Source organism: Kogia breviceps, chromosome 10 (genome assembly GCF_026419965.1).
Source record: "Kogia breviceps isolate mKogBre1 chromosome 10, mKogBre1 haplotype 1, whole genome shotgun sequence".
Classification (NCBI taxonomy): domain Eukaryota; kingdom Metazoa; phylum Chordata; class Mammalia; order Artiodactyla; family Physeteridae; genus Kogia; species Kogia breviceps.
Genome location: NC_081319.1, coordinates 85,394,070 through 85,421,323, shown reverse-complemented (window position 1 = coordinate 85,421,323; position 27,254 = coordinate 85,394,070). Strand labels below are relative to the sequence as shown.

The window sequence follows — 27,254 nt, the reverse complement described above, 5'->3', positions numbered from 1 at the left end:
AAGAGAGATGAAGATTGATAATGCTTATCTCCTTAACTGCATTATCTTTACCTGGTCTCATCAATGTATTCCAAGGCCCTGGATTCTTTGTTCTGTTCCATCTACCCACCAATAACATTGGATAGAATGGATATTTCTAAGGTCATCATTTATGGAGTAGAGATTAAGCGACCCAGAGATAAATATTGAAAATGTCATTTGGCAAATGGAGAAATGAGATCAGCTTTAAGTGGACTATAGAGAGTTCAAGTTCTGCACTTGGTGGACTATATAATGTTGAAAGTCTACTTGATTTGTGTATCTGTTTCCAAAGCAGTATGCCAGCTGTAAGAAAATATCTCAAATGGTAAAACTGCTACTACAGAAATGTCTAGTTGGAGGTTAAATATATAAGTTTAGAGTTAAGAAAATAAATTGAAATTGAAGGTATAATTTAAGAGTTTGCTGTTTATAGTTATGTATAAGGTGCAGAACTGGAAGGTAGAGAAGAGGAGAGGTACAAAAATGAATAATAAGGAGGAAGAGCAGTAACCAGCCAAGGAGACTGAACAGGAGTCTGCACTGGGAATGGTGGGTATCCTGAAAGGAAGATTTTTTTTTTTAAGTGTTTGAGGTAAGAAAAGAAGGATCAACTGTGTTAAGTCTTATTGAGAGGGCAAGTAACTTAAGGACTGAGAATTGAACTTTGACATTGACAAGAGGGAATTCAGTGGAATAAGAGCAAAAGCTTGATCGGGGCTTCCCTGATGGCGCAGTGGTTGAGAGTCCGCCTGCCGATGCAGGGGACACGGGTTCGTGCCCCGGTCCGGGAAGATCCCACATGCTGCGGAGCGGCTGGGCCCGTGAGCCATGGCCGCTGAGCCTGTGCGTCCGGAGCCTGTGCTCCACAGCGGGAGAGGCCACAACGGTGAGAGGCCCGCATACCGCAAAAAAAAAAAAAAAAATTAAAAATTAAAAAAAAAAAAAAAAATTAAAAATTAAAAATTAAAAAAAAAAAAAAAAAAAAAAAAAAGCTTGATCGAAGTGGGTTCAAGAGCGGAGTCAAGGCAAAAGTCAAGATTCGATCCCTGGTCGGGGAACTAAGATCCCCCATGCCGCGTGGTACGGCCAAAAAAAAAAGAGAGCTAGAAAGTCACCAATAGATCTGAGCTTAGAAGGATGAGCAAGAGCTGACTCAGCAAAGAGAATGAACATGGTGCATATAAGGGAACACAGTGCAGCCAGTGTTTCTGGGGAGCAGATGATGAGTCGACTGTGGTGCAAGATGAAGCTGGTGAGACACCTTGAGGTCAAAACCAGAGGAGCTGGGACTTCTCTGGTGGCACGGTTGTTAAGAATCCACCTGCCAATGCAGGGTACATGGGTTTGAGCCCTGGTCCGGGAAGATCCCACATGCCGCGGAGCAACTAGGCCCGTGCTCCACAGCTACTGATCCTGCAAGCCACAACTACTAAAGCCCACGTGCCTAGAGCCAGGGCTCTGCAACAAGAGAAGCCACCGCAATGAGAAGACCGCACACCGCAACAAAGAGCAGCCCCGCTTGCTGCAACTAGAGAGAGCCCGCGCGCAGCAATGAAGACCCAAAGCAGACAAAAATAAATAAATAAATAAATAAAAATTTTAAAGCAAACAAAAAACAAATGAGCTTTGTAAGACATGGCAGGGTGTTTTTCATAAGAGCGATGGTTTTCTAGAGACCCATTTTTAAAAAAATTTTATTGAAGTATAGTTGATTTACAATGTTGTGTTAATTTCTGCTGTACAGCATAATGACTCAGTTTTGCATATATTCTTTTTCCTATTCTTTTCGTTATAGTTTACCACAGGATATTGAATAAGTTCCCTGTGCTATACAGTAAGGTTTTGCTATTTATCCAGCCTATATATAATAGTTTGCTTTGCTAATCCTAAACTCTCAGTACTTCCCTCCCCTATCCCCTCTCCCTTCTCCTCCTTGGCAACCGCAAGTCTTTTTTTTTTTTTTTTTTTTTTTTTGGCGGGATCATAGTTCCCTGACCAGGGATTGAACCCAGGCCACGGCAGTGAAAGCACCGAGCCCTAATTAATGGACCACCAGGGAACTCCTACAAGTCTGTTCTCTATCTCTGTGAGTCTGTTTCTGTTTCATAGATGTATTCACTTGTGTTATATTTTTAGACTCCACATATGTTATATCGTATGGTATTTGTCTTTCTCGTTCTGACTTCACTTAATATGATAATCTCTAGGTCCATCCATGTTGCTACAAATAGCATCATTTCATTTTTTTAAATGGTTAATATTCCATTGTATATACATATACCATATCTTCTTTATCCATTCATCTGTTGATGGACATTTAGGTTGTTTCTATGTCTTGGCTATTGTAGATAGTGCTGCTATGAACATATGGGTGCATGTATCTTTTCAAATCATAGTTTTGTCTGAGTATATGCCCAGAAGTGGAATTGCTAGATCATATGGCAACTCTATTTTTAGTTTATTGAGGAGCCTCCATACTGTTTTCCATAGTCGCTGCACCAATTTACATTCCCACCAGCAATGTAGGAGGTTGCCTTTTCTCCACACCCTCTCCAGCATTTATTGTTTATAGTTTTTTTTGATGATGGTCTTTCTGACCAGTGTGAGGTGATACCTCACTGTAGTTTTGATTTGCATTTCTCTAATAATTAGTGTTGTTGAACATTTTTTCATGTGCTTTTTGGCCATCTCTATGTCTTCTTTGGAGAAATGTCTATTTAGATCTTCTGCCCATTTTTCGATTGGGTTATTTGTTTTTTGGATTTTGCGCTGCATGAGCTCTTTGTATATACTCAAAATGGATTAAAGACCTAAATGTAAGGTCAGATACTATGAAACTCTTAGAGGAAAACATAGGCAGAACACTCTTTGACATAAATCACAGCAAGATCTTTTTTGATCCACCTCCTAGAGTAATGAAAATAAAAACAAACAAACAAAAAAAACAAATGGGATCTAATTAAACTTAAAAGCTTTTGTACAGCAAAGAAAACCACAAACGAAACAAAAAGACAACACTCAGAATGGGAGAAAATATTTGCAAACAAAACAACCGTAAAGGGATTACTCTCCAAAATATGGAGACCCATTTTTAAACAAAGAAGTGACATGATGAGATTTTCTTTTTTTGAAAAGATAATGCTTACTATAGTATGGAGAATGTATTGGATGGGGCAAGATCCATGTTAAAACAGTTAGGAGGATAACCGTTCTCCAGTCAATCAACAATACCCTGAAGTAGAATAGTGACTGTGTAGGTGGGTAGGAGCATTTACTGGGCCCCTGCTATATGCCAAGCACTAAGCTAAGTACTGAGATGCAGCCTCTGATTTGAAAGACTAGTAGTCCTATGAAGAAAACATATTCAAAAACAAGTAGTTAAACCATCAATCATACAAAGTTTACTCCTTTACACTTTAATAAATCCTGGAAGTCTCTGTTGTTTCTCATTCTCTTACCTTTATGCCTCCTTACTTTGACCATCTTTTATGAGGTCCAACGCTTGTCCTTCCCATTGCTATTTTAGTTTTTTATCCGTTCCTCATACTGGTGGTATATGGAAAACCCATTGCCAATAGACAGGATCCAAGCTTCTATCTACCTGTAGCTAACAGTGAGTGAATCCTTCTCATGCTGGCTCTTTTCTTGTAGCACATCAAGATGGCAGAATGAACTGTAGCAAGAATGCTGACTTTGTCCTCTCAGGGCTGTCCAGTGACCCAGGGCTGTCCAGTGACCCAGACAAACAACAGCTCCTCTTTGGTCTCTTCCTGGCCCTCTACTTGCTGAGTCTCTTAGGCTACTTGCTACTTCTGCTGACTATTGGTGCAGACATCCACCTCCACACCCCCATGTACTTCTTCCTTAGCCAGCTCTCCTGGTGGACCTCTGCTTCACTACCAAAACAGCCCCCCAAATGCTGGAGGCTTTGTGGACTAGCAGTGGGTTGATCTCTTTTTCTGAGTGGGTGGCCCAATTATATTTCTTTGCACTTTTTGCTGATATGGACAACCTGCTTTTGACTGCCATGGCTATTGACTGCTATGCTGCCATCTGCCGTCCTCTACACTATCCACTTCTAATGACTCCTTGCAGATGTGGACTGCTGGTGGGTGTGTCATGCGGAGTGGCCCACTCAGACTCTTTGATCCAAACCTTGTTGCTAACTCGACTGTCATTGCATACTAATTTAGAGATTACCCACTTTTTTTGTGATTTCAGCCCACTCTTACGGCTTTCCTGCTCTGATACCCACCTCAATGAGGAACTATTGATGGTTCTGACAGGACTTTTAGGAATCAGCCCTCTCCTCTGCATCATAAGTTCTTATGCCCGCATTTTCCTTGCTGTAGCTAGGGTCCCATCAGCACAGGGTAAAAAGAAAGCCCTGGCCACATGCAGCTCCCACCTCTCCATGGTCATTCTCTTCTACAACACAGTCTTTGCCACCTACCGGAAGTCCCCATCAACTTCTCACGTCTCTGGGGAGCTGGTTGCTGCTGTCATGTATACCCTGGTAACTCTGACTCTCGACTCCTTTATTTATAGTCTGAGAAATAAGGATGTGAAGAGTTCACTGAAAAGGGTTCTGGGTATGGAGAGTTCTTGGGATTAAGGATAACCCCCATAAACAAGCATTTGGGAAAAATCTCTCTCCACTTCACCACCATTTACAAAGTGCATCAATTAACATCAAGATTTTCACAGAGCATTACATAATCTACTGGAAAGAAAACTCCTGAAATAGAAACCAGGAGAACTAGGTTCAAGGTCTCTCCTTGCCCTCCATGTATAGGGGCCAGTTTTGAATTTCACCTGGGGAATTCCCAAGGTTGTGAATCAACACATGGGCAATCCCACTGACCTAAGAAAGCAGAAATCAGAATTTGGGAAACCTGGGGCACCTGAAGCAACTGAAAGTTGTAGGATAGGCATAAGAGAAGAGAGATCTGTGCAGAGGATACCCAAAAATTACATTTGGGGGCAGATGTTGTAGCTGTGACTGATTTCCAGGTTGTACATGTGAATGGAAAGACCCTTTGAGAAAGAAGCTTCTACAGAATTGAAATAAAATAAACACTAGAAGAGGAGCAGGGCTTGGGGAAGAGCAGTACCAGGAAAGTGTGCTGTTCTGACCCTGCTAAACGGGGGACAGCCTGTTAACAGCTCATTAATATCCTTGTTATCAACCTACCACTCTTAAAGTCTAAGCATTAAGAGTAAAAACCACATCTTTGAGTAAGGTCTACTCTAGACCTGGCCAAACACAGGCTAAAACCAAAGCCCTGACTGTGCCCACCAGGAAGACAGAATTTGGAAGCTGAGTCATGTCACACAAGAGAGTGACACCTTGGGCTTTCCACAAATCCATACTGTCAAAGCATAAAACCAAGCCTACTTGTGGGAAGCAGTCAGCCTTGAGAGCAGGCTGCGGACATGCCAGGCATGCCGCCGCTGCTCAAAGGGACTGTCCCTACTTGTTCCCCTCCTTGTTTCATTCCATGGGAGATAAATCACCAGGGCCCAGAGAAAGAATGTAAAATGAGACAAGCAAAGCTGTCTCTCCCCCTGCACGTGCAGGTTATTTTTGATGATTCTGGGTTTATGGGTTTTCTCCCAGGGAAGTTAACCTTGAGCCGAGACAGTCATTAGATAATGTAAACTACCGTCTGGCAACCTTCCCTTTTCTAGTCCATATAATCTGCAACTCTAGTACAATAAAATTTGCCTTGCAACCATCAGTTGTTTTGGTCCTTCTGACCCCATTCGTCGGTGCTATTTCAGTTCCTTACCCCTTCCCTTCTGACCCTGGGCGGTGAGATCCTCTTTCTCCAGCTGGTCCGCGGCACCTACTCAAGTTCAAGATGATCCTCCGTGACTTGAAATGTCTTCTAGAACAAAACCCAATCTTCTGAAGAAGAAGATGAAAGAATCCAGTGTTTCCACAGTGATCTGTATTCAGAGAAGGAATTATTAGTCATACAAATACATGGGAAAATCTTATCAATATTCAAAAGGAAAGGAAGTCAAATACTGAACTTGATGTGGCCCAGATGTAGGAATCCACAAAGATTGTACAACAGCTACACATAAGTTCAAAACATGAAAATAAAATATGTTCAAAGAATTAAATCACTTGAGCATTAATTATCAACTTTTATCAATGGAAGCTAAAAATATTAGGTGAAAGACTGATGGAGAACTGAATAATACATGGATCAGACGGATGCCACTTATGGTCAAACAAAAGTGGTGTCAGTGACGGGTGGCATCTTTAAAAATGGGACAACCAAACATTTTGTGCCTCATGATATGATGCAGTAGAAATCACAGCAACTTTGTGTTATTCTGCTAAAAAGCAAACCAAGATCCAATTAAGCTTCTATCTTAACATCAGTTTTGTAGTGTAGGTGCCTGATAATTACCTTTTTTAATTGTGATGTAAGTGCCTGACATTAAGCTTTTGATTGCTGGGGCATCTATTTCAAACACATTCATCTCAAATAAACATATAGTCAACTACACAACTAGATAAAGAGCCAGGCCACCCCACCCATGATGTTCCCCTTTTAGAAAACCCTGGGTGACCTCAATTAACTGCTTGAGTGACTCTGCTTTTCTCTTCTTACTCTTTAATTCCTGCTCTTGCCTTTTATACTCACCAATAAATAATGAACCCATGCAACCCTAGGCACCCCACCCTCGATCCCAATAAAGGCACAGCCCCAGGTCCATGCTCTCTCTCTCTCTCTCTGCCTAAGATCTCTTTGTGTGGCCCCAGGTATGCTATGTAACCTCCAGGACCTATGGGTAATAAACCTTGTTTTTTCAAAGTTCCCTGATGGTTGTTGCTGAGGTGCATCTTGCAACCATAACAAGAACCACAATGGTCATCCCAGCCCCAGCACTGGCTCTGGTCAGGGAAATAAATGTCGGTGGGGGCAGGTGAATGCCCCAGGCATTCCTAGCTGATGACATCACTACACCATCAATAGGCTAAGACCTACACAAAACAAGTTTCTATAAAATACAAGATATAGGAGTAGATGCCAAACAAAACCATAGGTCAACAGAAAGTCTAATTTAGATTATGGAACATTCTAGAGATAACGAGATTTCTCCCTTAGGTTGAAGGTAAGAAAAAAAGAGGGGAGAAGGACTGCTGTGAAATAAGGGACTAAGAAATGTAACAAGATACATTGTGTGAATCTTGTTTACATCCTAATTTTAAGAATTTAAAGACAATTGGAGAAATTTGAACATGGTCTGTGTATTAGATGACATTGAGGAAATGTGTATTAAGTATCATAATATCAGGGTCGGCATGTTTTTTTCTTTAAATGCCTTTATCAATCAGAGAGCATAATGAATACAGTTGACCTTTGAACAACACTGAGGTTAGGGGCAACAACCCACTGAGAAGTTGAAGATTCACCTATAACTTAGAGTTGGTCCTCCATATACATGGTTCCTCTGTATGAGGTTCCCTATCCCTGGATTCAACCAGCCACAAATCCTGTGCTGCTGTGGTATTTACTACTGAAAAAAATCTGCATATAAGTGGAACTGTTCAGTTCAAACCCATGCTATTCAAGGATCAATCATACCTGCACGTAGAACAAGTACTTACACGACTTACACAACACAATACTTACACAACATCTGGAATTTGCTCTAAAATTTTTCAGAAAAAAAAAAGGAGCTACAGGCAGTTGAAATAGGATTGGCAAACGTTGATATTGAAGCTAGATGATGTCTGTATGGGGTTCATTATAATGTTCTATCTACTTTTGTGTATATTTGAAATTTTCTACAGTAAAATTGTTAAACAATTACAATGCATTCAGCTTTAAATATTTTTAATATGCATGTCTTTAAACCTGGCAATTCAACACCTAAGAATTTATTGTAGGAAAATCTAGATGTGAACTATATTTGCATGGTGAAAGAATTGAATACAACTAAAAATTTGCACAATAGAAGATTATTTAAACAAATCGTGTTTAGCTATACTTAAAAGCTCAGAAGAATAAATAAATACGTATTTGTCAAAATAAAAAGAGGTTCAAGACATAGTAGTCAATGGAAAACTAGATAACAAACTTCCATGGTTCAACTTGTTTTATACATATACATACAAGTGGCCAAGATTTCTAGATTGGTTTTGTGTTGCTATTTTTGTACATCTATTTCCTATAGTAAATATTCATAGATTATTTAGTAAATGAATAATAAAATATTAAAGTAAAATGTTTAAGTTAGCACTTCAAAATTATTGCTCTACAATACTCATTTTTAGCATGAGTATGATAACTATAAAACTTTTCACAGAGAGAAATGTCAGAACAGAGCAAAGTTATTTCTACCCAACCAACCCCAGAAGACATCCCAAAGTCCAAATAAAATCTTTACCACAATCCTCCTTCAATCAGTTGTTTCAGTTTGCTTAACATAGAGAAGCCTCTGTAGTGCCTGATGAACCTCCTTATTCCTCAGGGTATAAATCACAGGATTGAAGAGAAGGGTGACCAGGGTGCCCTGTAGAGCAGGGCAAAGATCTCGGAGAGGAGCTGGGAGTGGACAGCAGAGGGTGCAACGTACAAGACCATGAGGGTGCCATCGAATGTGGATACTACAGCTAGGTGGGAGGAGCAAGTGGAGAAAGCCTTTCACCTGCTGGCCCCAGCAGGAACTCTCAGCACAGCCACCACGACCCAGGCATAAGATGTCAGAATCCGTCCAAAGGGAACAGTGAGGCAGATCACAGAGAGAATGAATGTTGTCATCTGGGCTACACTGGGATCTGAGCAGACCAGGCTCATCAAAGGCATGAAGCCACAGTAAAAGTGGTCAATGTGGTTAGGGCCACAGAATCTCAGCTGAGCCATCAGGACTACAACCAATCCATCTGCCATGAAGCCAGAGAGCCACGCTATGACCAACAGCTCCAAATACCATCTGGGTCCCATCAGGAGTGGGTAGCAGATTGCCAGGTAGCAATCATATGCCATGACAGTCAGTAGGAAGCATTCAGTCATGGCCAGAGAACCAAAGATAAAGAACTGGAGCAAGCAACCAGCCACAGAGATGGCTGCCTCCTGCAAGAAGCCCTTCAACATTTTTGGCACTGCTATGGAAGTATAGAGGATCTCCAGGAAAGACAGATTAGCCAGGAAGAAATACATGGTGTGTGGAGCCTCTGAGAGCTAACCATCACCACATGATTAGCATGTTCACTAACATGATGGAGGCATAGCTGAGAGTGAACACAATAAAGAAAAGGAGATGCAGTTCAGCTATGACATAGAAACCAAGGACAAATTCAGTAACCGTTTGGTTTCCTATGGAGACAATTTCCATGAGGATCATCCACATTTCTGCTCGGCAGTAATTAAGGAAGAAATTCTAGTGCATCTTTGTATCTTCTACACCAAGCCTGAGATAAGTAGAGCTAAAATGAAAAAGACAAAAGTGAATCTCCAAAACAAGAGTCGTTTATACAAGTCCTCATCTGTCTCTCTTTTTAGTTGCTTTTACTCCTTTTCCAACTCCTATCCTTCCCTGCATTCCTTAATTGTATGTTCTTCAAGACTCAAGAGAATTTATCCAGACTCACAATTTCCAGTCTTCAGAGCCCTTTAACCTATTAGTTCAACCTAACATTTTTATGATATGATAAATTCTACCTTTCCAATCTCTAACCAGTCATAGAGCCTTCCGCATGTGCAATAGTGTAACACCCTACAAATGCCTGCTTTACATGTCCTATCATCAGCTTGAAATCAGCATGCTCAAAAAACAAACTATTGTATCTTCCCTGACCGCAACCAGCTCCACCGTGAGTGGTTTGAAAATTCTGCCTGATACCCGAGCTTGTTATATTGTAGTCATCTTTATCTTAATATGTCTCTCATTCCTCAAGCACTTTATCTGTTGTTGCTTGGAAAAGTCTTATCTATTCCATCTTTGCTCTTCCACCATTCGTTTCACAACCTCTTTATGACTATCTTAGCACAATTATAGACTTATAGTCTCTAGATTACCTGCTCCCTTATCAAAATAATCTTCTTTATATTCTAGTTTCATATAAGATTTTATAGTACAAATGTGATAAATAATAATGTTGAGGAAAGTGTAGTAGTGGTAGTAGAGAGAGGCCAAACCCAGACTAGGATCTGGGGTTGGGGAGGTGAGAATCAAGGTCAGAGAGGCTCTCTGAGGAAGTAGTTGTAGGTTAAGTTTTGAAGAACAGGTAAGAGTTGACCAGGCAAAGGATAGGAAAGTGAGCATAGCATTCCAGGCAGAGAGACATAATTGAAAGCAAAGATGTGTAATTGAGTGAAGAGCTAAAAATGGTTCTGAGTACCTACAAGGAAGATCTCATATGCTATCCAAAGGGATGTGTGTGTGCTTTTATTAAAAACAATGAGAATACATCAAATGATTGGAAGCCTAGGGAAAGGTACAGGAAAAAATGCAGGTGTGTGTGTGTGTGTGTGTGTGTGTGTGTGTGTGTGTGTGTGTGTGTGTGTGTATGAGAGAGAGAGAGAGAGAGAGAGGTGTCTCAGAATGTGCTAGCAGAGTTTGTGAAAATAAGGTTGTCATCTCCACAATGAGACTGTCCTTGGGAGTGTTTTAAAAGTTCACTCATGTGAAAACTATTTTCAAGTCATAACTATTTTCAAGTCCTGTATTTTCAGACCACCGCATTCCCCACTCTATTTTTCAGCGGGTTGGGGTAGTGGGGTGAAAGAGGAAGATAAAGAGAAGGTAGTAGGATGTGAGGATTATAGAGAAATGGGAAAGTTTTAGTAGAAGACGCTGCAGCACTGGGATTCCAGAGGAAGACTGTGGGATTTCTTTAAATTGCCTTTCAGAAAGAGACTTTTTGACTCTCTGGGTTAAATGAAGTGTGTTACTGATCAGAGGAGAAAACTCCATAAAGACCAATTCTTTAACTTTTTTTTTAAACGATCTGTGAACTAAGCTGTGAACAATTATACAAAAATAGGAAACTCACTTGAAATAGCACTTCTTAAAAAAAAAACTGTAAGCAGAATATGTGCCAAGATTTTCTGAAGAGTTCAGAATATTGAAATTTCCCACCTTCAACTCCTCCCTTCTTGAGCTCAATGTGAAATCATGTAGGACATTGATTAGAAATGTCACACTTGTCACCCTCCACTCGCCAGAGCCATTCTCTCCTCCTCTCTCCATCTCCTTTCCTAGCTCCCAGATTCCTTTGGCTTTTCACTGGAGGTCCTTCCCTTTATCACAAAGGAGGGCTGACAATTGCGAAGAGGGGGGGGCTGAGAACCAATTGCAGATTTACTGGAGAGCAGCCTTAAATGAAAAAGAAATATCAGCCCCCTGAAATACTTGTCCTTTTCCAGAGGAGGTTCCTGAACTGTTGACTTCACCAAAAGTAGAGCAGAAACCAATAGTCATAGGGGAACCCACCTTTCCATCTCCGTGGTGGCTAACGCTCTCCACCAAGCATCCCATCCCCCAATTTCCAGTCTCTTTCCCAGAACTCATCACAAAATTCTCCTAAGTTTTCTGCAGCATCCCTAAACCACCAACCCCAATAGTGGTCCTCCCAGAAGACTGCTCTCAACCCTTCTGCCCAACCCTCCAGCTTTCAGACCCTTTCACCATCCCAGAAAACTATTTCAATTGAGACAGCGCTTACTAGGAGTGTTTTATATGGATTATCAAAGACTTTAAGGGAAAGAAAACTGGCATGTTGCTATAAACATTTGGCTAAGGCTTCATAAATGAATCAAAAAGAATGGTTGCTTTTTTACAAAACACAGAGGAGGATGCCAAGTATGAGCAAAGACACTGAGGCAGGAAGCAACCTAGGGTTTCAGGGCAAAATAAGGAAATCTGCCTAAAATGGCTCCCAACCATTAGATTCTCTAAATGTTAAGTGTGTATCAGTGATTGATGATATATGTATATAGTTTACTAGGGAGTCTCAACATATGGATTGTAAATGTGCAACAGTTTTATTTCTATGGTTACTGCTACAAACTGTGCTCTGTTTACTCCCTCACTTTCCACTGTGTTGCCAACTGCCTAATGACCCTGAATCAAATTCCCTAATTTGTCAGTCATGTTTAGCTTTAAAAATGTTCTCTGGCTATTAAGACTGTTTACTTTTCCTTTGCTTCTATTAAGGCATAATTTTGCACACAAAGCTCTGTTTATTTTTGTTTCAATCACATTTTCATATCAATACTCCTTTTTTAATAACTCCAGCCAACAGCCAGTCCTAGATTTGCTCTATTAGCTTAGAGTAAAGGGGAGAGAGCCTGGTCTTCCCCCATCACCCCCACTCTTCCCTGCCTCTACTTTTTCTGGTAGGGGAGATAAGGAAGGAGAGGAACAGTATGCTGGTAAGGTTGCATCCTCTTCTTGGTTGGAACTTCTGCTCTAACTCTTTGTGTGATTAATTTAAACAGGGGTGAGCCTCTCCCCTAAGCCTTGGCCACCCTCTCAGCTTCAGCTTGCAAGTTGAATCCCAACTAGTGGCCTCATACTAAATTCTTGATGCCTAAAACTCTTTGCCCAATGATCCAGTATGGCTCCTAAATCATCTGCCCTCTGTGACCCTGACTCTGGAGCCTGTACCTACAGGAGGATTCATCTTTGTACTGCTGGGAAATAAGTAATTCAAGGAAGCAGGGTCTGTCTCTTCTCTGCCTGGAGGCCTCACCACCTCATCACCTCTCCCAAGGCTCCTTCCCTAACTCGGTTAGCATCTGCTGGCCAGTGAGCATCCAGCTAGGAAATCAGAAGTCAGTCTCCCTTTCTCTGCAGGCATCTCTTTTCCTTCAGGGAATAAGACTACTGGAAGGTCAGAGATAGGACTAGACTTTCTGTCCAAACTAGCCCTGCCTTCCCTACAAAAATAACCCACCTCTTCCTCCCAGCCTTTACCTTAAACACGGCTCTAGGGAAGTCCTCACGGTTTTCATTTCATGCCTTCATGCATTTGCAAACACCCTGTTCTTTGATACCTAAAAACTCCTTTGTATCTATCAAGACTCACGTTGAATTTTACTTCCTCCTTGAAACATTTCTCTGCTTCTCAAAAGTCAAATCCTTCATTCTCGCTGGTTCCTTAAAGCCCTCTGACTATCCCATGTTTATGACACTTACCGAAATGCTTCATGATACATCTGTTTATATCTGTCTTTCTACTATTAGACTTGAGCTCCTTGAAATCAGGAGCTCTGTGTTATTCACATGTAAGTAAAAACTGGGATAGAGGTAGAGCTCTTTCTTCTGACATAAATCTCTCAGCAATCCTTATTGGGAGATAGCAGACTCTCTCAGAACGTTTGAATTTAGAATGAGTTCTGGGGAAATAGGAAAAATCTCACTAGTAAACTTAAAACTACACTTTCATAGACAGGTGGTGTGAACAGATTTTGCAGCATCTGCAAAAGAATGCCAAGGAAAGGAATTGGAACTTGATAAAGTGTGTTGTGGGAGTCGTCGTGCCTTAAGCAGAAGAATGATGGAATGAAAGTTTTGTCCAGGAAAATCCATCTGGCAGGGAATTTGGAGACAAAGAAACTAGATAACAATTAGAAAACAGCTTTGATGGTGTATCTATTAGCTCCTCCGCTTAACATTTAGTTTTTACTGCTCTCTCTTCCAGGCAGTATCCTAGGCTTTGAGAATACAACCATGAGTAACACAGAGCTCCTGATTTCAAGGAGCTCAAGTCTAATATTAGAAAGATAGACATAAACAGATATATCGTGAAGCACTTTGGTAAGTATCACAAATATGGACAAGTCAAAGTGCTTTAAGGAAGCACCTAGGATAAAGGATTTGGCATTTGAGAAGCAGAGCAAGGTTTCACACAGGAGGTCAAATTCAACATGAGTCTTGAGGGATAAAAAGGAGTTTTAGGTAGCAAAGAATGGGGTGTTTGCAAATGCATGGAGGTATGAAATAGAAACTTTGAAGAGTTCCCTAGAGCCATGTTACCAGAGCTTAATGAGGGGATGATACATGAGACTGAAAGGGTACATGGAGTCCAGACTGTGAAATATCTTACATGCTCTACTAAGGAGCTTAGACCTGGTCATCCAGGCAGCCTGGTTTATAGAAACACTGGCAGGCTCAAAACCTCAAAGACCTGGATTTGAGTCTTGCTTCCACCTCTTACTAAATACTTTGACTCTCAATTCTTCATCTGTGTCTTGAAAATAATACCTGCTTTGCAGAGTTCTGGTGAAGATTAGGTAATATATGTGGAATGTATATTAATTTTACTTAAAATATAACTAATGTGAAGTTCCAGAAATCCCAATAAATTTCAACTATTATTTTTCAGTAATAAAAAATCAATAGAGGGCTTCCCTGGTGGCGCAGTGGTTGGGAGTCCGCCTGCCGATGCAGGGGACGCAGGTTCGTGCCCCGGTCCGGGAGGATCCCATATGCCGCGGAGCGGCTGGGCCCGTGAGCCATGGCCGCTGAGCTTGCGCGTCCGGAGCCTGTGCTCCGCAACGGGAGAGGCCACAGCAGTGATAGGCCCGCGTACCACCAAAAAAAAAAAAAATCAATAGAGAATTTTAAGCATAGAAATAGCATGCAAAAAATAAGACTGATTGCTGAGTATAAATGTAACTAATTAGTTTCAGGGAGCTGTTGTCAGTCGAGGTGAATGATGATCAGGATTTATTTTAAATGTGGCAATAAGAGCAGAAATGAGGGACCTAGGGGCTTCCCTGGTGGCGCAGAGGATGGGAGAAGCAGAGGATGGGAGTCTTGGCACAGAGAGGAGTGGGGTCAGTCAGTCACATAATGGACAACTACCAAGCACCTAGGGTAAGGCAGGGGAATGTGCCAGATGCTACAGGGAGACAGAGATATATAAGTTGTCTGCTCCGGGTTCTTATAATCATCCCACTGATAATGGAATGTTTATAAATGGAATATTTCCTGCCACATCAGCAAACAAAGGATGTCAGCGTCATCAACGATTGCAGCCCTCCAACGTGAGCCAGTGAGCCCTGAGGAAGCTCAGGGCTGAAAAGAATACCTGCCCTCTAGCAGCCTTCAGACTACAGCCACTCCCTAAGGTGAGCCCTGAGGAACCTCAGAGTGTGAAAACACAGGATACTGGCCCCAGATGGCTGAGGTGCATATCAAAGGAATGATTTCATTGAGCCCAGACTCTTGCATCATCCCCTACACAGAAAAGCACTAAATTCCTTAACTTGAGATAGCTGGTTTTCTTTAATTAACAATAATCTTTTGATGTTCAGACTACCTGCCCTTTGTTTTACAAAACTCCTATATAACCTGGCTCCCCCCACTGGGCTCTCAGAGCAGTTTCTAAGGGCTCTCAGAGCAGTTTCTAAGGGCTCTCTGAAACGCTGTCTCCCAGGCTGCAGTCTTTATTTTGCCCCAAATAAATCTTAACTAGCAACTCTCACGTTGTGCACTTTTTTTAAGTCCTCACCACCACACACCTCCAATGGAGTCGCATTTATAAAATGCAACTTAGCAACTGAGGAAATGAAAACAGCACCTTCTACTCACTCCATCTTGCTGCCTCCTCCCCAGATTAGCACCTTCGGCAGCTGCACAGATGTAACCACATCCAGAGAGCTGCCCATGGGAAAATCTAGGTCAAGGTCCTTCAGGATGTACTGTGCACAGGAAATTCAAGAAAAGAGACATGGATTTGACTGGGAGGCAACTTCAACTTCAACTTCTGAAGTAGAATCTTGGGGACTTTTAGGCTCAGTCAAAGTATGTCACCTCTACTCTCAATTGATGGTTCTTACAGCCCAGGATTTTACTTGGAAATTAGAAATCCACTGTAAATCTCCCTTAAATAAGTAAAGGAACAAATATGTGAAAATAATAAAACATTAATTCTGAAATAGTGCCTAGGGGAAAACCCTAGACTTAAAAAGACTTAGGCAGATACTGTTGCAGGAAGTTGAAACGTGTTGAGATAAGAAATGTTCAGAAATGCTGGGGGAAAAAAAAACCTTGGGCTGATGTGGTGAGTTTGCTTTAAAAATAAAGATAAACCACATTTCAAAGGCAAATAGAAACTACTTTGCAATTTTTTACTATTTTGTCTTATTCATATCTTGGGCTATCTTCCAGTTGTTCCCTTCCATTAGCATGAAGACTGGGAAAGTGGCTTCATTTACTACATAAATATGTATAATTTGGTTTTGAGTTCCTCTAAACCTATCCATGAGCTATGGGACTCCCAAACGAACAAACAAAAAAAAATGAGACACAAACACACATATAGCTATACAATTATAAACACGTATATACACCGAGAGACATGCATATACAGATGAACTCTGTGAGGAAGGATGAGATACTCAAGAGTTCTCTCAGTAGGCTAGTGGACAATGATAAGGCTAGGTGATGGTCTGTGTAAGTTTTTAGCTATTTAAAAATAAGAAGTCATCAAATGCATGACCTTCTCTTCCTTAGCATGAGGCACAAATACATGCACAAAAAGATTCATGTATACACACATACTATAAAGGAGGATAATCTATATTCACTGTTCACTCAACGTGATCTCAGATGTGTGACAAGTCAGTGAGCCTGCCACACTCCTGCCAGTGACCCATGGGAGCCAAGAAGTGCTGAAGACACCAGAGTGTACCCGCTCTGTCCCCAAGTCTCATCACCTGCCAATGACAACATCAGACCTCTCTGGTTCCATATTCTAACAATAGAAAGAACTTTTCCCACATTTCTTCCAATACTCAATCCAAGCTAACATATGTGGGCTTTAAAAAATCTCCAAAATGTCAAGAAATATATAGCGTTTGGAATATAACAACCAGATGGCCCCAAGTTTAAGTGAGCATCAAAATATTACTGGCCACCGTTGTCAAAAAAAGTAAAAATACAAGAGCTGATCTTAGTAGACACTTTGTTTCAGAGAACCTCAGAAATTGACTGTGGTTCCACTCTACCCTCCGGTCACTCTGACATTCTCATTTTTAGAGACATTTTGGGCTACATAAAAAAGACAGACATTGTCTCTAGACCTATATTGAACTAACTTTTTAAAAGGTCTGTAAGGAATGCTCCAAAATGTAGAAAGAAGTTGTATCTGGGTAGTGGGATGGTTTTCAACTTATTACACTTTTTTTTGTGTGTGTGGTACGCGTGCCTCTCACTGTTGTGGCCTCTTCCGTGGCGAAGCACAGGCTCTGGACGCGCAGGCTCAGCGGCCATGGCTCACGGGCCCAGCCGCTCCGCGGCACGTGGGATCTTCCCGGACCGGGGCACGAACCCGTGTCCCCTGAATCGGCAGGCGGGCTCTCAACCACTGCGCCACCAGGGAAGCCCCTCCCCTCCTTTCTTAACCATCATTAGGATCAATGGCTAATTAACTGTCTGTGGGCTGTAGGGCCCCAGAGTCTTAGCAGAATTAATGAGCTTTGCTCTCTGTGGGATGGGAGTCATGGCATTTTTCCCTCCATCACCTCGCCATGTCTCCTTTTCTACCTCCAGTGCCACTAGAAGAGAGGCTAACTTCCTGGACTGAGAAGGGAAGGCTGTTGGCAAATAACTCCCTCTGACCTCATCCATCCAGCAGAATGATAGAGGTGGGATACGGTCAGTGCACAGTGCTACAGCCAGCCCACCTGGGTTCACGTCTCAGCTCTGGCTGTATTATTCTGAGCAAGTTACTTAACCAGTTTGTGTTTCAGATTCTTCATCTTGAAACAAATGTAGAATATCCAGGTAAGAGTATCCAGGTCATAGGGTTGTTGCAAAGTGCTTTGAAAAGTGTGGCGGCAGCATTAGCAATCAACATTGTTACCTGAGACCTAACCTTCAATCTCTTCAAGCGTGCCATCTCTCTTTAGTTTGCTTTTAGTTCTCATTGTGATGATCAAGTAGAAGCTCCAACCATTCCAGAAGCTCCTTGCCATGGGGATGCTTTGGCAGCAAGGCAATGAGGAGACTGAGTTGATTGTGGGTAAGATACAAGTTAATTCTTCTACAGTACATCAGTCTCCACGTATCCTCAGTAGTGGAGCCATCAGGTGCAGCAGATTTGGAATCAAACGGGGTCTAGAATCCTGGCCCTGGCCCTTATTGGCTGTACAGTCTCGAGCAAGTTACTTAACTTCTCTGACACTGTTTCTTCCTCTGTAAATGGAGAATAATACTAACTACCTTGAAAGTAGTGAGAATACCTGTGAAAACCAGGTATCCAGGAAACGTTTAGCACAGTGCCTGGTATACAGGAAGTGCTCAATAGATGGTAACTGCTAAAGACGGCTGTCATTATTGGGTTGGGGAGTAGAATTTGTATCTCATTTCCTTGTAGCACCTATTACATGACTAGCTGTTTGGCGATCAGTAAAGGAATAAATGCATCCATGAATATAGAATTAATGAGAAGTGAATAAAGTAGTGCTTGAATTTTGTTAATGTCAGAGAAAAAAATAGACAAGAAAAAAAGGTGAGAGAAAAGATGTTCTGAAACAGAACAAGAAAGAACAAAAAGAGGGTTAAAGGATAATGTAAATTGAAGAGACTGAAAAATAACATAAAGGCAAAAATTTACTAATAAGAAAGTAAGGGATGCAGAGGAGTATTAGGATCATAGATGACAGATGAATACATAGTTGAGGGACTTCCCTGGTGGTCCAGTGGTTGACACTCTGAGCTTCCACTGTAGGGGGTGTGGGTTCCATTCCTGGTCAGGGAACTAAGATCCCACATGCCACAGGGCATGGCCAAAGAAAAAGTAAAAAAAAGAAAAAAAAAAAAGAAGCATTTGACTAGTTTTTAGTGACACAAAGGATGATGATATAAAACAACACAGGAGTGAGTTATAAAAAATAATAATAGAATAATAATGATTGCCTCTTCAGGGGAAGGAAGTGCTTATGATCAGGGAGGGCCACACACAAGGCTTCTAAGATTAAGGAGTCTTTTTCCAAATATTTAACAATATAAAAAATTAAAGGAAAAAATACTTACCCCTCAGAGTGAAAAGGCACAATGGGAGGAAGGAAAGGTAAAGAGACAAAAAGAGGTAGTCTGGACAAATGAAAAGATGAGGGGCTTTTAAACCCAAAGAGGAGACACTAAGGGGTAGATACTGCCATTTTCTTATCATCTCTCCAGGCACCTCCCTATCAACTTGCCTAGTTCCTGCCTTTCAACTGCCAGCCTTTCAACTACCAGAGCTGCTCTACCACTGAGCTGGCCTCCTGTGCCTCAGCTCTCCTGTCTTTCAAAACAGTACAGTCACCTCCTCCAGGAAGCATCCCCTGATTCACCCACTCATACTACTCCTTTTCTCTGTCTCTCATCCACCCAATATTTTTGCCTTATTTCTCTTCAATTCTTATCAGGGTCTTCTGATAACGTTCAGTGTCCTCTCCAAAGTTTTTCAGGAGCATGAACCCATTTTCCCTTCCATCCTATAAGCTCCTCCAGCATGGACTGACCACATTGTCTGATATTTTGAAGTAGATTCCTTAGTTCAGAGGCTTAGAAGAAGTTGCTAAAGACATCAGAGTCAGACATGAAATCTAAGTAAACTATGTGAACCTCAGCTGGATCCTACATTAAAAAAACTTCTTACAAAAGACATTAGTGGAACAACTGACAAAATTAGAATAGTTACTGAACATTAGCTAACAGTGTTGCATCAGTAAGTTTCCTGAATTTGATTGTTTGGTGTTTATCTGAGTCCATCTTTTCTCAGGAAACACATACTGAAATATTAAAAGGGTCATTATGCACATGACATACCTCCAGATGTCTCAAGTAAAAATTATTATATGTAAATACATTGAAATACATAAATACATTGAAGGAGAATCATAATGCAAATGAGTAAAAATATTAAAAAGTGGCAAGTCTTGATAAAGTTTATATAGGAGTCTTTGGAACCACTCTTACAACTGTTCCGTAAATTTAAACTTATTTTAAAATAAAAAGGTTTTAATCATATGTGAAAAACTAACCAAGCATTGTACAAAACCAAAACTCTGTTTAAATGTCCCAAACTCAATATGGTGTATTTTCACTACTAATTTCATCTTATATGAAAAGGTAGCGTTTCATGTCCAAGCCTCAGCTCTTATGAAACTTCTGCTGTTATAGAACTGGACAATAATCATTTTTTGACTGACACTATATTTGTTTTTATTTTCCACATTACACATAATGGAAAGTTGAAGAAATCTCCACAGACCACATTTCACTTGCTGGTGAAATCCCCTGCAAAGGTGTAAAGTAGACAGAACATGAATGATTCTAGGAAACTCATGCCCATCACTAGAAAGCAAGATTAATTCTACAGAAATGTTTGTAATCAGAAAATTCACTCAACACACATTTCTTTGTAATTCCATCCATACATAAGAAAGGGAAATTTCAATAGTAGCACAGTGCTCAGAATATATTAAATACTTGGGGACTTCCTTGGTGGCGCAGTGGTTAAGAATCCACCTGCCAGGCTTCCCTGGTGGCGCAGTGGTTGAGAGTCTGCCTGCCGATGCAGGGGAAATGTGTTTGTGCCCCGGCCCAGGAAAATCCCACGTGCCACGGAGCGGCTAGGCCCGTGAGCCATGGCCGCTGAGCCTGCGCGTCCAGAGCCTGTGCCCCGCAACGGGAGAGGCCACGACATGAGAGGCCCGCATACCGCAAAAAAAAAAAAAAAAAGAATCCACCTGCCAATGCAGGGGACACGGGTTTGAGCCCTGGTCCGGGAAGATCCCACATGCCGCAGAGCAACTAAGCCTGTGCGCCACAACTACTGAGCCTGCATGCTGCAACTACTGAAGCCCGCACGTCTAGAACCCATGCTCTGCAACAAGAGAAGGCAGCACAATGAGAAGCCCTTGCACTGCAATGAAGAGTAGCCCCCACTCGCCGCAACTAGAGAAAGCCCACACGCAAAAACGAAGACCCAATGCAGCCAAAAATTAAAAAAATTTTTTAAGAATGTAATAAGTACTCAATAATTGTTTGCTGAATTAATTAATCCATATTTTATATCGGCTTTCTTTGCCTTCAGCCAGTAAGTCTGAGGTACGTGTAAAGCTTCATCTGTCTTTCAGCACATTCATGGTTTCCTCCATTCTACTAGGCAGTGTTTGACCTGGAGACACGGGAAGAGAAGGGGCTGCTGGATGTTGATGTACCTGGGGGTGCTGGGTGAGAGGAACGGGAAGAGAAACGTCCACCTGGTAAGACCTGACAAGTACCCAGGGTGAGTTTTTATAAGACAGGTGGGAACGCACTGCTCGGACACCTCTCATCCCTCTAGGTCTGGACAGGAATAGGCCATGGTCAACCACAGCTCCCTGGTGGACTTCCTCCTTCTGGGCTTCTCTGAACACCCAGTGCTTGAAAGAATCCTCTTCGTGGTTGTCTTGACTTCTTACCGCCTGACTCTAGTGGGCAACGCACCCATCATCCTGCTGTCCATGCTGTACCCCAGGCTCCATGCCCCAGTGTACTTTTTCCTCTCCAACCTCTCCTTCCTGGACCTCGGCACCACAAAAAGTTTTGCTCCCCAGACGCTGGTCAACCTCTTGGGCCCAAAGAAGACCATCAGCTTCCTTGGCTGCTCTGTCCAGCTCTTCATCTTCCTGTTTCTGGGGACCACTGAGTGTGTCCTCCTGACAGTGGTGGCCTTTGACTGCTACGTGGCTGTCTGCCAGCCCCTTCACTATACCACCGTCATCCACCCCCGCCTGTGCCGGCAGCTGTGGCCTGGGTAATGGGTCTGGTGCAATCAGTAGTCCAGACACCACCCACCCTCCACCTGCCCTTCTGCCCCCATCGGCAAATAGATGACTTTGTATGTGAAATCCCTTCTCTAATTCAATTCTCTTGTGGAGACACCACCTACAATGAAATTCAGTTAGCTGTGTCCAGTGGCATCTTCCTGGTCACGCCACTCGCCCTCATTCTTATCTCTAATGGTGCCATTGCCTGGGCCTGCTCCTCCCATCTCACAGAGGTCACCATCTTCTACAGTTTAGTCATTTCCGTTTACCTCCAGCCCCCAAATCCCTATGTCCAGAAGAGAGGCAAGTTCTTTGGTCTCTTCTATTCAGTGGGCACTCCTCCACTTAACCGTCTCATATACACCCTGAGGAACAAGAAGGTAAAGAGAGCGCTCAGGAGGCTGCTGGGGAAGGTGGAGGACTCCAGGGAGGGCTGAGCGAGAACTGCTTGATGTGCGTGAAAAGTGAGAGCAACTTCTTCATGGTTTTGTCAGGAAGTCTGTGTTCCCCACACCTCTTCTCTCCTCCCATCCATCATGTCACAGAAATGGATGACAGCCACGTGTGTGTGCGTGCATGCAAGTGTGAGTGTGAGTATGTGTGTGTGTGACACAGAGAGAGACAGACACAGAGACACAGAGATTGAAAATGTGCTAAGGGGAAGTACTTATCTCTATATGAAACATATGAATCAAATTAATATTTTCTCTATTTTGTATTTCATACATTTCACCTCCATGGTGATCTCCCCAATTTTATCATTTCCATTTCCAACTCACCTCCTTGTCACATCATCACTATTTCTTTACCTCTACTTCTAATTTCTACCATAGTTTCTTTACTTCTCCCTCAGGTTTTTTTTCCACTTCCTTAAGTGTCTGTTTTGCATTGTTGTTCTATTTTATCCCCCAAATGACAGCAAGAAAGGGGGGAAGTTGAAGTCCAGGGGTTCAGAAACTCACCCAAGGACATGCAATGTTAGGACTAAAACCCAGGCCTGGTGACTTCCATCAGGCAACTTCTCAAATACACACTGTGGCTTTCATACCGTCGTCAAATATTTCAGTATCCTTAGGCTGGAATTCAGAACAGAGCCTTAGGAGAAAGCTTAACTTCTTGAGTTCTAGTGTTTCATCTTCTACGGCACCCACAAAACAAATCGAAAACAGCTCAGAGAGGGAGACCTCAAAATGTTTATGCCGGCAGGCCAGTTTTAACAATGTGGGCTTTGGTGCCATCAACTGGCACTATGTGGTATTACAACTGGCATCCCAGACTCCTGACCTAAGACCTCTCTAAGGTCATCAGGTTTGTACTCTTGCTCAGAAAGATGATAATTATCATATTGTTATTATTAGGTATTTATATAGTGATTATGATATCCCAGGTACCATTTAAAGTAATTTTCACACACCGACTCATTTAATCTCTATTACAACACTATGAAACAGGTAATATCTCCATCCTTTTTCAGATGCAGAAACTGAGACACAGAATTTAGTAGTAGCTTAACAATTTCAGACATTTGGACCCAGGAGGGCTGGCTCAAGTCTCCAGGCTCTTAACCCTGTGCTTGAATACAAATAGTGTCTCCCCAGCACGGGTGAGAAGTCTCACATCTCTCAGTAAACTTTGAGGAAATCATCCCAGTCTAGAAATATGTCTAATTTATTAGATCCCCCAGCTGAAGGAGGTTTGCTTCCCTGGAATAAGAGTTTATCAGATGCTCCAAAGCATCCCCTGAGAACAAGAAACAATAGCTGCCTGGAGGAAGTTTTGGTACAGTTCATGTTGTGTGTTCCTGGCTTAATTCCCCCCCTGGATTTCAGACTCATAGAAGCAAGGACCAGAATGTTGCAGAAAATTGGCCCCCAATTAGTTTTATAAATGAATGAATGAGTGGGTAAATGAATGAATAAATATATCCAAAAAATGTGTAAAGTTTCCTGGAGTCCTAATCTCACAGATGCTGTCTCCCTGCTTTCCCCATGGCAGTGCTAACAATACCAAATTCTCTAGGATACATGCTGATGAAATAAGAAAAAAGGAAATCCTAGTTTTATTCTAGTCCCAACACAAAGTGGCTTTGATTCAACATTTACTCTGGCATCAGCACAGAACAGCAGCATTAACTCTATTTTAATCCTAGTCTTCATTTTAGCCATTCATGCGCTAATTTTCTTGCCTCCTTGACCTCCTAATTTGATTGTATCCTATACTAAATGTAGATCCCCTATTTTATATTTAATAATCCTAATTTCAACCCTACAAGAGATGCTAACCCTAGTTCTACTTTTCAAATCACTTATGTAATACATTTTTGTCATGATCACCTCTATCCTCTTTCTCTCACTGGGACCTGGAAACCTCTACTTTTTTGGCCTGTTTATCAGCTCCCTGTGCCCAGAGGCCCTAATGTTCTCATACAGTAAAATCCTTTCTAGACAGACTCTATGGAAAATACAACAGAGAATTAACTGAAGCAGTGTAAACAATCTGTTTTAATGAAAGCTGATTTGTTGAATAAGTGGATTAACAGAGGTTTTAGGACTAACTTCTTATTCCGAACGCATTCAGTCTGTGTGGACAGTTATCTACTGGATACCCTAGGGGAAAACCCAGCACAAGCTTACTCAGTCACAACCCTCGAAATGTCCAAAGCAGATCAAGATGGTCAGAGACGCAATCCCAACATAAGTAACCACTACACAACTGAGTTGGGGGCAGGTACGAGGCCAAAGGCATAGAGAATGAAAGAATAAAGTGTGTGAGCATTGGGTGGTATGGGCATCAGAGAATTCTTCCCAGAGGTTTAAAACACAGCAGAGGGAACAATATTAATATGAAATATTTGCTGATTTACTGTGTGGAAAGAGCTGGCATACATATGTTGTGCATTAAGATGGGAAGATGTGGGGGAAGGAGTTATACCAGGGAGCCAAATGGTTTAAGGGAAAATATGGATTATTTTAGAAATATAGAGAAGCTACTGAATTGGTTACAAGTGGAAAAGGGGATCACTTGCAGATGATTAAAGACTCCAGGATTTAGGTCCTGTGAGTGTGGGCACTTCCCTATCCAATACGACACATGAGTTGGAAGCACTTAAGGGGACATTATTCAAGAACCTCAGGGTGTAATCACCAGTTCACTTCTGAAGGGCTGACTGAACCATGAATAGGTCCTGAAGCACAGGGCCCAGCTTCTGTTACCCCTGTCCAGAATTAGTCACTCATGCCTGAAGGGTACCAGGATATGCCACCCCAAAATATGTCTCTTTGGCATATGGATTATTTTAAGCTAAAGGCCCATTGAAAACCAGCAGCTACAAGAAAACCTCTAAAACAGGGCACAAGTTTTCTTTTTGTAAATTTACTTTTATAAAGGTGTCTCCCTCTTCTGTACCAGGAAGAGGAGAACTCTTAACAACTCTTATCTAAGGAGAAGGCACAGACTTAAATCTGCGTAACAAACCTTACTAAACAATCCCTATTTACCACACTTTTCCTGATCACTTTCCCAAAGCTGGCCTCCACTACCCAGAAGCCCAAAACCCCTTAACCCCTTTTCCTTTGTTTAGCTCAAAATGGTATATAAGCCCCAGTTCTAGCCACCCCTACGAGTTCCTCATCACTGAGTATTGCCAAGCATATTCGCGATGCACGTGTTAATAAACTTGTTTTTCTCTTATTAATCTTTTGCTGGTCTCCACTTGCAAGGCCCCAGATAAATAAAGAACCTAAGATGGGTTGGGGAAAAAGATTATTTGTACTCCCTTCCACCCCCGAGAACACTGTGCTCTGCTTAGTATTACTGCCCCTCGGCTCCCTCTCCCCACGACGTCGCAGTTCCGGCACAGCGCCCCCTCGCGGGAGCCTCCGTGCGGTTCACGGCAGCAACACAGGTCTCGTCTCCCACGACCGTCACTAGTGTTCCCTTCCTGGCTCCAGGGGCCGCGTAAGTGGATGCCTCATTGGTTAGGTATTTTGAATATCACCCCTGTTTGTGGGGGGAAGCTGTCTGATATGAAGCCCACCCTCCGATTCCCCTCGGGTTAATGGACCCTGAAGTACAAAGTAACAGAATTCCCTGCTTCAAAAACCGGAGAGAATAAACTCTATCCAGAGTGTCCTAAAATTACAATGGACCGTGGGAGGAACCACAATTGGCAGAAACGGCTAGGTGTGGGATTACCGCTGGCCTTGAAGCATCCAGAAGAAATCAAAGACCTGGGAAGAGGCTGAAAGTCAGCAAATAGACAAGACTGGGTGATGGACCTGCGAGGGTAGACAGCAGCGTGCGAGGTGCAGTGAACTCTCGCTTTGGAGTAGGCAGACCGGATGCGGTGGATCATTCTTTCCAAAGAAGGCTGCAGCAACATATTTATTGCATCCCACGTGTTCTTTTCACAGTGACACTGATGCTCAGCCCACCATGACGTGAGGTCCGTGTTTCCTCTCCTTGAATCTGGGCACAGCCTTGTGACTGCCCCAACCAATGGGATACACTTCTCTCTCTCTCTCTCCCCACCCCACCCCCACCCCCAGGCACCATGTTGTAAGGAATCCCAGGCTGCATGGAAACGCCAGGTGTACGGGTTCCAGCTGACAGCTCCAACTGAAGTCTCAGCCAACACCCATCTTTAGACCCTTCTGATGATTCCAGCCCCCAGCCTTCAAATCTCCCCACTGTCCCCTGAGTCCCTGACCCACAAAACCGTGAGAGATAATAAATGATTATTGTTCTAAGCCAGTGTTTTAGGGTAACAGGTTACGCAGTAACAGACAATAATTCACTCAACCTGGATGCTGGCTCTCCTCATCAGCTGTGTGACCCTGGACAAAAGTCTTCCTCTCCGAGCTGCAGTCTCCTTGCCAGGTAACAGACATGAGTGCACAACACCTTCTCACAGCGCTGTCCTGAGCAGCAGAGGTAACGACTGCGAGATGCCCACACTCCTGGCTGTTCTCTCAGGCTACCTTGTTTATTTAGTTCACCTGCCTACTTACTTACTTCATCTTCCCTCTTTGAGAATGTACATCCCACGAAAGCCCATCTTGCCCACTGCTCTACCCCAGGGCCTAGAAGCACCTGCCACAGTAACTTCCCCATCCAAACGAGTTGATTGGGACTTCTCTGGTGGCGCAGTGGTTAAGAATCTGCATGCCAATGCAGGGGACACAGGTTCGATCGCTGGTCTGGGAAGATCCCGCATGCTGTGGAGTGGCTAGGCCCGTGCGCCAGAACTACTGTGCCCACGAGCCCACACGCCGAGAACCCGTGCTCTGCAACAAGGGAGGCCACCACAATGAGAGGCCCGCGCAGTGCATCTAAGAGTAGCCCTTGCTCTCTGCAACTGGAGAGAGCCTGCGTGCAGCAAGGAAGACCCAACGCAGCCAAAAAATTTTAAAAAACAACAAAAAACAACTTTTGATTGATTGAAAAAATAAC

At 42.6% G+C, this 27,254-nt stretch overlaps 2 protein-coding genes and 1 pseudogene across 2 annotated transcripts in view; 2 read left to right on the top strand and 1 right to left on the bottom strand.

The window, feature by feature from the left end:
- Positions 1-25,986, top strand: part of LOC131763415 (olfactory receptor 2H1-like) — a 66,485-nt gene extending 40,499 nt beyond the window's left edge. Inside the window, 3 exon segments of the mRNA XM_067006632.1 lie at positions 17,910-18,022; positions 21,162-21,771; positions 21,774-25,986. Of these exon segments, the coding sequence (XP_066862733.1) occupies positions 21,357-21,771; positions 21,774-22,240 (882 nt within the window). The 5' untranslated portion in view covers positions 17,910-18,022; positions 21,162-21,356 and the 3' untranslated portion in view covers positions 22,241-25,986.
- On the top strand, positions 3,690-4,636 carry LOC131763360 (olfactory receptor 7C2-like; annotated as a pseudogene).
- On the bottom strand, positions 8,446-9,381 carry OR11A1 (olfactory receptor family 11 subfamily A member 1). Its single transcript, XM_059075489.1, is given in 4 exon segments — positions 8,446-8,559; positions 8,562-9,205; positions 9,208-9,243; positions 9,246-9,381. Coding segments are annotated over 4 exon segments (930 nt in total).
- Positions 25,987-27,254: the final 1,268 nt, after the last annotated feature.